General features: G+C 36.3%; 1 protein-coding gene across 6 annotated transcripts in view; it reads right to left on the bottom strand.

Moving 5' to 3' along the window:
• Positions 1-950: 950 nt before the first annotated feature.
• Positions 951-11,015, bottom strand: part of slc6a9 (solute carrier family 6 member 9) — a 51,877-nt gene continuing 41,812 nt past the window's right edge. For all 6 annotated transcript variants that reach the window (XM_058744856.1, XM_058744849.1, XM_058744840.1 and 3 more), the window contains 10 exons: positions 9,902-10,172; positions 8,577-8,709; positions 8,190-8,324; positions 8,001-8,104; positions 7,492-7,729; positions 6,672-6,806; positions 6,480-6,579; positions 6,282-6,382; positions 6,005-6,175; positions 951-4,797 (listed from right to left, as the gene is read on the bottom strand). In XM_058744856.1, the coding sequence (XP_058600839.1) occupies positions 4,573-4,797; positions 6,005-6,175; positions 6,282-6,382; positions 6,480-6,579; positions 6,672-6,806; positions 7,492-7,729; positions 8,001-8,104; positions 8,190-8,324; positions 8,577-8,709; positions 9,902-10,172 (1,613 nt within the window). In that variant the 3' untranslated portion in view covers positions 951-4,572. The remainder of the gene's footprint in view (positions 4,798-6,004; positions 6,176-6,281; positions 6,383-6,479; positions 6,580-6,671; positions 6,807-7,491; positions 7,730-8,000; positions 8,105-8,189; positions 8,325-8,576; positions 8,710-9,901; positions 10,173-11,015) is intronic.

The following is an 11,015-nucleotide window of genomic DNA, read 5'->3' as shown; positions in this document are numbered from 1 at the left end:
TACAGCAATAAAACTGTGCTCAGTGGATATTTCCATCTTGGACCTAGAGGTATGCGTGTTCATATTTTCCACCGAATTCTAGTGTTTCTGTTTTGCTTGTTCCAAACACAGCCCTGACATGTTTCTTTTAAGGTGTATGCAGTCACAATTAAATTTACACTAAGAAATAGCCAGGCCAAATTAGGAGCAAAGTCCATTTAAAAGTGTTCAGTTCTTCTCAGAAACACTATATACCCCAAACAAATTCCGTTATTCAATTATGCATTTCAAAAATATTCAAAGATCGCCATATGTGTTAAAACATTCTTTCCAGGTAATCAAATGTGCTTTCTCTGTTTCCTTTACATTGTGCATAATACATGAAACTGGATCACAGGTCGACAGAAATTTTCTTAAAGGGTTTGCAGCACTACAAATACACTTGTGTACAATACTGAGATGAAGATATAACATTGTTGGCTTTAGACAGTGTCCTCCATCAATAAACGATTTCTGTTTGACCAGACGCTGATTTAAAAAGCATTCCTGTATTTTTCAAGTTTCAGTAAAAAGCCTTAGTTTGGCAATAAGTTTGAGATCAGCTGGCTTGAGGAGGTTTAGGGAAAAATAAAAACATGTAGTGTCACTTAACATAGCTAAAAAGGATTACAGCTGATGGTAAAATACAGTTTTAGTACTATAAAAATAAAAAGGAAAAATCTCTTACAAAGGTAGATTCTGCTTGTTAAATGACAAAAACGGATAATTACATACCGATTAAAATTACATGACATCAATAGTGACACTAACATGAACTAGGTTTGACTCAGCAGTTGAACGTCCACTACACAGAACACTCTGTACACATAACATTAGCTACGTTACAATAAGAAATAAATTTAAAAACAACTAAAAATAAACCCCACTACAGCAACCCACCCTGATAAAAACACAGATACACATCAGTTGAGTTTTTGTCTTTTTTTTTTTTTTTTTTTTTACATTACTGTACAATGGAGAGAGGTGGGGAACAGTGCAAGAATGGCACTGATGCATAACGTGTCTATTGTTAAAAAGAGTTTGCATGTAAAGGTCAAAATCCAGGTCTGTTCATATCGCAGTACCTAGAGACAGACACATGGTCTTCATGCCACGATCAAGGTCTGAGGACCACACATCAGAAAAACGAGAGGGCTTCAATCTTGTGCATTCACATTTCCGACAGCGATTAATTATATTGTAGCTACTGCGCACGTAGCCAGCTAAAGTGAACCAGTAAATAAAAGTGCTGTTAGTCTCACGACACCTAAACTGCTGCTCTAATCTACTGTACTAACTGTCTAACAGAGGAAAAGCTAGAGTTTGTGACCTGCAGGTATGGTTGTGCTAAGACCAATGAACCTCTAACTACTCCCCTGAGTGTCCGATACCTCCTGTTAGGCAGCAGGGTTACTTTTATTCTTCTCTCTTTTTTCCCTACTTCTTAAAGTTAGATTGTGTTTTGTATATTTTTGGATAAAATCTTAAAAATATATATATATATCATACCTTCATGCAAAGATTAATAAAATGTACAATAACAATGACGTAGACTATTATGCCATCAGGTTTTTGAATACTGACTTTATCTGTGACCTGCCCCATCATCTTGAGTCATTTTGGCCCATTTTGGTCCAGAAACAGTTAAAGAACAATCTCAAACAAATATCAAAAAAACTTTCAAAAACATAATTACTTATGATCCGTTGCGGAAATCTAATTAAATGGTGCTGTCATAAAAACTTGTGAGAAAATGATATCTAATTTTTTTGATAGAATCTGGAGATTTATTCAAGCTTACTTTAAATAAGACATCAATTACATCTCAAGTAAAATGTAATGTGTTTACAGTGCATATATTTACGATTTTACTAATATGTGACCCTGGACCACAAAACCAGTCTCAAGTCGCTGGGGTATATTTGTAGCAATAGCCAAAAATACATTGTATGGGTCAAAATGATTGATTTTTCTATTATGCCAAAAATCATTAGGACATCAAGTAAAGATCATGTTCCATGAAGATATTTTGTAAATTTCCTACTGTAAATATATCAACACTTAATTTTTGATTAGTAATATGCATTGCTAAGAACTTAATTCGGACAACTTTAAAAGGCGATTTTCTCAATATTTAGATTTTTTTTGCACCCTCAGATTCCAGATTTTCAAATAGTTGTATCTCGGCCAAATATTGTCCTATCATAACAAACCATGCATCAATGGAAAGCTTATTTATTCATCTTTCCGATGACGTATAAATCTAAATGTCAAAAAATTTACCCTTATGACTGGTTTTGTGGTCCAGGGTCACATATGCTCTTTTCTAAGATTTTTTTTTTTTTGCAATGGACATTGAATGACTTTGCTGAGGTAAATGTAACATCAGGTAACGTTGTTCACAAGCTGTTTCATTCACATCTTTCTGCGACTGAAACATGATTACATGAGAGATGACAAATTTAGTAAGTTGTACTGCATCTTTCAACATACCTTCTGATGTTCTTTTTTTTGTGCTATAACTAGTAGTAAAGAAAGATATGATCAGTTCGCTCGCGCTCCGCGCTGCCTTTAAACTGAGGCAGCTTTAGCGATCTATGATGTCAAAATGACATGTTCGAATTTCATATTTAAATTAAGCTAATTAAAAGCTGAGATTTTGTATTATCAAAATTAATGCAACAAAGCATTTCTTTGCCTCATTCCGACTCAAAATGACAGAGCACATCACATATTGCATTTCTCCTCGCACAACACAGGAGAGAAATACCAAATAAACTATTTTGACTTGACTATATACAGAGATTCACTGTTTAAATCAGAAGTCTCAATACGTGATGCATCAGCACATTAGCAGCTGCATTGCCAGACTCCCTGTTAAAAGGAGTCAGAACATCCCAGACAAATTCACAGTGTAACCAGGACTCTTCATCCAAGTATATGTGCCACTACAACCGTATGTATCATAAGCAATGGGGCCTTGTTGAAATGTCACTGGAATGATATGATATGCGGCATCTAGCCATACCAACATGACCAAAATTATCCATACCAGTATATCCCCTCTCTACAAAACCAAAACGAAACAGAATGCACCACATTACCATAAAATGCTGTGGTTTCTATCGTGAAAATTGGATAGTTTGGCCTTTTATTTGTCTAGCAAGTCTATTAAATTATGTTTTAAAATATTAGGCCAAAAATGCTGACTTCCCCAACGATTTCACTAACCACAGTGATTTTTGACTGATGCTATGTTTACTTCTGGTCGTTCCACATGCAGTTACCCCCTATTTCAATGTTCGATGACATGACCATTCAGCTCAGCACAGCCAGATGCCTTTAAATGACACGTACACACCAGTTAAGTCTCTTAACACACACAGACAACAAAAAATACAGACAAACAAACATACCAACTAAATCAGAACACAGGTCTGTGCACATGTTTTTGGTAACATGCCTCTTTTTCCATGTAGAACGGGATTAGTGTGCATACTACAGTACTGAATCTAATGAGGAAATAGCTGCTTCTGTTATCGCACACATGCTCCCCTCGCTCAGGAGATGCCTCGGCTCGAGATGCCTGGAAGACTAGACAGATTTGGCATTTCATGTGGAAGTTCCTACATGAAAACCCCTCTCCTTCACGTCAAACACTCAACATCAGCAATAAATCATCTCAAGGTGTTGGAAAATGTTTTGCAAAAAAGCAAATTGTGTGTAACCCTGAGAATGGGCTTGAGAAGTTACATGCCTCGGTCCAGATACCCCAGTCAGTAAGAGCTTAAGACCAAATATCCTTTGTTTTGTATTTGTGCTCTCACTTAAACGGAAATAAAGTTGATATTCTCTTTTCCTATGCTTATTTATCGGTATCAGCCATTTTACTGGAAATCTAGTCAATGGATAATAGACATGTTCTGTTTTGTAGTTTTAGGTGGATTTTGAGTTATTACGGTGTTAAAAGGTCATTTAACATGCATTATATCATGTACTGGCATTACATTGATCATCAGCCACCCTGCTCCCAGATACCAACATTGGCCATTAAAAACCCCATACTGGCTTGTGAATGAGATGGTCCCCAAACAAGAAAATGGGTACAAAACAGAAACTGAAAATAACACTCCATTTAACAGTGCCATTACAACATTGACACAAAGAATATTTGGTCTTCAGCTATTAAACCTGACCAGCACTGCCGCCACTATACACACGAGCCAAGTCCCACTGTAGCTCCTGCTGCCGCTACAGTCACATTTCCAGACTACTCAACACAGAGTGAAAATATTGTACAATGTGCTATATACACACTGCGTGTATGCAAACACCTCCTGTATATGAACGTGTCTTTTTTCTTGTCTTTTAAAAAAAAAAACTGCAGTATTAAATTATGTGAACAAAAAGAAAAAGGTTTTGGATGACAACCAATTTCTCTAGAGGTTAGATTTCATAAAGCCCTTACAATATGTAAAGGTCTCCAGCGAGAGTGGCCTGTCCCGCAGTGTGGGAATGGGAACCGTCCTGGGGGGAGGGTGGGGAGGGGCTCCTCTATGCGCTTGGTGAGGGGTTTAATGTGGAGCCGTTGCTTCCTGGGATGGTCAAACCGATCTCATCTTCTTTCTCCTTGAGTTTCTCTTTACCCTCGTCCTTCAGGTCTTCTTTGAGAGGGCACACCTCCACTGACTCTGGGCCTGTAGTTGCGTATCGGCCCTTGCGGTGCTCCTGGAGAGCCGGGCCCCAGTCTGGGTCAGGTTTCACGGAGTTCTTCAAACGCTGCAGAGGTAAGAGTCGATTTATCAAATGCTTTGATGTAGGATATATATATTTTAAAGTTAAAACTAGATCATTTTTCAGGAAAATAGTAGTTGTTACCATGATTAACTTTTTTCTTAATGCATATTTACACCAAGAACGAAGTAAAAAGCAGACCAGATATTCAATGGCATGAACAAAGAGGAAATTTACAATACTATAGGTGGCGCAATGCACTGGCTGCTCCGACATTTTCCAAAATAGTAAAGAAAATAAAGTTGTCTGTGCAAAACATCCAGAATAATCGGTAGATGGAACAATACATTGCAACAAGTGCAGAAGCACGTTTTAAAGGGTTAGTTCACCCAAAAATGAAAATTCTGTCATTAATTACTCACCCTCATGTCGTTCTAAACCCGCAAGACCTTCGTTCATCTTCGGAACACAAATTAAGATATTTTTTATGAAATAAAAAAGCTTTCTGACCCTCTATAGAGCGCAAAGCAACTACCACGTTCAAGGCCCAAAAAGGTAGTAAGGACATTGTTAAAATAGGGCATGTGACATCAGTGCTTCAACCGTAACCTTATTAAGCTACGAGAATCATTTTTGTGGGCAAAGAAAACAAAAATAATGACTTTATTCAACAATTAATTTTTTCCCCGTGCAAGTCTTTGACGCATGCGTGTGGTGCTGCTGACGCAGGAGCCGGTGTTCTGATGTAGAATGTTCATCTCTCTTAGTTCATCGTCTGTATATCATGGTTCAAATAAGTAAGGCTGGGCAAAAAATTGCAAGTCATCCTTTCTTCTGCTTGTAAACAAGGCACAGTGCATCCAGGTTCTATGTCAGAATGCCGGCTCCTGCGTCATCAGCATCACACGCATGCATTGTGGTACTCTCGTAAACGCATTGCAGAGACTGAGAAAAAATTGGAGAATAAAGACGTTATTTTTGTTTTCTTTGCACACAAAAAGTATTCTCGTATTTTAACAATGTCCTTACTACCTTTCTGGGCCTTGAATGTGTCAGTTGCGTTGCTGTCTATGCAGGGTCAGAAAGTTCTTGGATTTCATCAAATATATATGTGTTCCGAAGATGAAAGCAGGTCTTATGTGTTTGGAACAGTGTTTGGGTTTTGAGGGTGAGTAATTAATGACAGAATTTTCATTTTTGGGTGAACTATCCCTTTAAGGTGCCGATGACAGCTCTTAAGGCGGAATCTTACCTCTAAAAATGTGGATCCTTCAGACACAGCGATCTTGAACAGAGCATAGATAGGTATACAGATGACTGAAGACAAAGCCATGGCAAACCCAATGACCAATGACCAGCTGGGGTATACATAGTCATTATAGGTAATAGGCTTGTACTGTATCACGGTGAAAATCAGAATAAACTGTGAAGAGACAGAGACAAAAAAGGATTAGATTGAGTGATATGGAGAAACCTGATTCAGGGAGGAAAAACTGAATCAGAAAAACCTAAAACAGACTGTCACTCACAGTAATAATGAAAGGCGACACATATTTCCAGCAGATCCTGAAGAAGATTGGAGGAGGGAAGCCTAGCATCATCTCCACATCTTTAAAATAGTTCTTGTGGCCTAGGTGGGAACACAACATTGAAATGAACACCTCAGTGTACATCCAGTTACTGTGGCCTTTAAATAGAGCATGTAGAAAGTGACTTAGAGGACTCACCATAGACATACATTATACAGATGCACATAATGCAAGAGATGACGACCAGAGAGAAACTGGCAGCGTAGTTGTCCATAAGCAGCAACCAGTATATTCCTGCCTAAATCACACACAGCATAATAGATCAAGTCAATCCATGGATTAAGGATGTGTATCTTTTTTTGTTTGCTCGAGTGCGTTTTTGTTATTCACCTGTGTGGTCAGCGGCACTCCCAGGAGGAATCCTATTACAGCGACTCCCAGTGTGACATAGGTCTTATTTTTGATAATCCAGTCAGTTCCAATCTCATCTACTACAGCCGTCACCAGAGTCTCCAGTAGACAGAACTACAACATTGAACAGAAAGAAAATAAATTGTATATCACTTTTTTCCATTAACTACTAGTTAAACAGGACATTTACTAAAATAAATACTAGTGCCGGTAAAGCAAGTTTGTAGGTAAAATTGTAAAATAAATACATAAATAACTAAAAAAATATAAAACAATAATATACATAAAAGATATGAAGAGATTAGTAACTGGAAATGTACTATAAACAGATGAAAAAAGAAAAGAACAAATCATAATTCAGTTTTAGAAAACAGGGCATTTCTGTATGCAGATATTATAAAGTAGTCATTGATGGTTGGATTGTGAATGCCTAACATTCAGTTGCTGGGAGATTTTCATACTTTAATCTTAAAATCCTTAAAAAGTATAAGACCAAATATAGACCAAATGTTGAAATGATCTAAATTAAAGTTTGAATAGAGTCCTATAAGTGGTCCAGGCTGAATTAGACTACTGTTCAAATGCTTGTTGTCAGTAAGACACATTTATTTTATTATTTTAAATTGTAATATTATTTCACCATATTCCTAGTTTTACTTCATTTTAATTAATGCAGCTTTGATGAGCATTAGAGAATCCTTTAAAAAAACTTTTTAAAAATCTAACCAATTCCACACTTTCGATCTGTAGTGTAATTGCAGAAAACCGCAGTAAAGAAAAGAAGGACAAATAAAAATACCTGTGTACCAAGGCCCAATAAAATGAGCATAAAGAAGAACAGCAGGGACCAGATTGGTGATATGGGCAGCAATGTTAGGGCCTCCGGGTAGGCCACAAATGCCAGGCCTGGCCCATGATCGGCCACCTCTGACACATCCACCCCCAGATGATGAGCCATGAATCCCAGGATGGAGAAAATAACAAAGCCAGCGTACACACTGGTAGCACAGTTTGTTACACTGATGATAATACTGTCTCTGTTTGAAAACAGACAAACAAATGTTATAATTATTAGTAAGTTTGCAGTCATATCACAACTTGAACTGAAATTCTTTCATTCCTTCCTTGATTTCACATAATACAAGTTAGAAGTTTTATGCATTTATCAGTAGCAGCCACATGGGGGTGCTACAGAGTAATGCATGCAAGTCATCAAGCACTCACCATACTCAAATACACAATACTTAAAGTCTAATATTTTAAAATGACAGAGAAGCAGAAAAAATAAAGGGATAAAATGTTTATTACCTAAAACAGTTATTGTGGAACTTGTTATATGATGCCATGGTGATAAGCCCACCCCAGGCGCAGCCCAGCGAATAAAAAATCTGAGAGGCAGCATCCCCCCATACCTGCAGAACACAAAATATGTTATTATAAACATAATATCAGTGATCACTTGCAGCTACAGTATGTGCTGTTGTATAATGTACTGACCTTGGCATCTAGAATTTTCTCCCACTGAGGGGTCAAATAGTATTTGATACCACTGACGGCTCCTTCCAGAGTGATTCCTCTAATGAAGAGAATGGTCAGCACCACATAAGGGAAGGTTGCTGTGAAATACACCACCTGATGAAAGATAAAATTAAAACTCAATTTAAAAAAACAAAACAACAACATGTAGGTATGGTAAGCAGCGCTATTTCAGTGTTATATTATTTTGAATAAGCTTTCATTTTTACATTTGTTATTATTTTAATATCAGATTCTATTCAGCTTTCACTTTTTTCACTTTAGTTTATCATTTCAGCTAGTTGCCAAAGTTTTTAATCTAATATTCACATTTTAATATTATATTGCAGGAATGGATGTTTAACTCACCTTGCCCGATGACTTGACTCCTCGAATGAGGCAGAGGAACACAACCACCCATGACACAGCCAGACATCCCAGGATAGGTAGACGCACCTCCCCGAAGTTCCCAATACCATCAGAGATATTCAGCACATAGTTCCTGAGAGGGCGAAACCAGTAAAAGAGGGGTGTGAGAGACTGCAGGATGTAAGACAAAGCATAAACAATTCACTCATCAAATTTATCATGCTAATCCAAGTATTAATATTTTGTCAGAGCTTGCCTTTAGGTTAAATGCATTACAGCATAGCTCCATCAAAAACAACCTCATCCACCACACAATGAATGAGTATACAGAAGGCAGGAACAAGAAGGTCTTTCATACAACAGGGACAGCACAGTCCAGAGGGCACAAGCCATTTATAAAGATGTTAAACTGTCCACAAGCATCTCATGGTCAAAGCCTTGTATTCTCTGACCACAGGCAGTAAAGTGAAGCATTCATTCCGAACCACATACAATCACAATCACACTCTTGGAAAAAGAAAACATTTTGTGCCTTTCTTTCCTATTGTCTTGTTATGTCATCCTACATATGTTCAAACATCATTCAAACACACACATCTGTCAAGTCCAATGCACAAAGATCCAAACATCAAGACAAAATGCATGACTTCTGCAAACATGTATTAATTACCAGCTTTCAACTATCAACCTGTCATGAATTTTCCGAACTGATGAATAATGGATTGACTATATAATTATCTTGAGATTCAACTCTCTGGATCTTTTCTTGCTAGCATTTATATTTGTGTATAAACATATACAGAATTCAGTGACGTTTATTTTTTGTCCTGTTCATTCATTTAAAAATAGATTAAAAATGTCTCTACAATGAGGAGAATGTTTTAATTTCTATTTTTAAATTAATTTTAATATTTTTAGAGGGCATAAAGTCAAAATCTCAGGCTGATACAACTGTATGGCTGATACATTAAAAGAAACAAATTAATTACTATTTATTATACTACTAATTATGTCTTAAGAAAATGATATATTAACAAAAAGTATTTACCCATTTAAAGTTACGTGGTCCGATCAACATGCAGAAAAACTGGAGATTACATCATATCCAAGAAGTCTTTTTAGACAAAGCAAAGTTATTTTAGGTTTTGAAATGTCATGTAATGTAACTTACAAAAAACTATAATTTATTTTATTTTATTAACGATTCATAATATAAAAAAAATAATAATATTTTTTTTTACCTTTAGACAATTTTTATATGTAAATAATTATAATTACTACAGTAAGATACATAGATTAATCGACCTACAAAGGTGTGCATTTACCTCCAGTACTCTTCACTAGGACTGGTCCTTTTGGTGCGGTTGACTATCTCAGTCACCCCTGACACGACAGCAGACACATTGGCGAAGGTGGTGTTAGCTCGTGGAGTGCTCATCACTCCAGCGCAGTCAGGAGTGTTCCAGGGGTTGTTACAGTACGTCCAGGGCAGCAGGTTTGTCATGGACATGAAGAAGTAATAAAATGCAATGCAAATCACCACATTGTAGTAAATCCCAATGTAGGTAGAGACCACCATCATTCCATAGCCCACACCTTGAAGGAAACAGAACAACCAAATGACAATACGTTAAAGGATATTTAGTTCTGAATACCCAGAAAGCAATACACTCATCTGAGAAACCTGTAATGTAACATCAAAAATAACCAACAACAGTGAACACAAAAATGTATATTAAGATTGCATGATATGGTAAATAAATCTAGATGAAATTGGATTTTGACAAATATTGAAATATTGCAATATTGCTTTGCAACACAATAAAGCATTTAAGCATATTCTGCATTTCCCAATTTTAACAGTATGTGCAAAACATGTCTATTTTCATGAATTAAACATTATCTGGTGGCAGTAGAAATACTGAAACCCACTAAACGAAACGAAACAAAACAAAACGAACTGAAACTAAATGAAACTAAATTAATTAATTAATTGAGTGACTCAATAAACGATTATAAGAGTTGTTTCTGTTTATCTTCTGTTTATTCTCATTCAAAATATTCCCCCAAAAATTATTACATTAAATAAAGTAAAATTATTGGAAAAAAAAAAAAAATTTAAATTAGCTTTTTGTCTTCAGAAAATGTTTGCCACAATGACTAAAAATTTTACGGATATCTATTATTAAAGTAAAAATGTTTGGACTTGAAGAAATTATGACAGTGAAACTGGTGCATTTACATTTATCATTCACATGGCACATTTTTAAACCAAACTCAGACCACCTCTTGAGTTTGTGAGGAGTGTTTAGACATTGCAAGCCACCCTGAGGTGAAGAAAACACTGTAAGTGTATATGTTTAAAAATAATTACCAGTTTAACATGTAAAACAGGTCATGCCATACATTAAAGGGCAAACCAACCCACATAGATTTATC

The sequence above is a fragment of the Onychostoma macrolepis genome, chromosome 02, assembly GCF_012432095.1.
Source record: "Onychostoma macrolepis isolate SWU-2019 chromosome 02, ASM1243209v1, whole genome shotgun sequence".
Taxonomy (NCBI): Eukaryota; Metazoa; Chordata; class Actinopteri; order Cypriniformes; family Cyprinidae; genus Onychostoma; species Onychostoma macrolepis.
The sequence above is the reverse complement of the archived record's forward strand: the minus strand, read 5'-3'. Positions and strand labels throughout refer to the sequence as shown.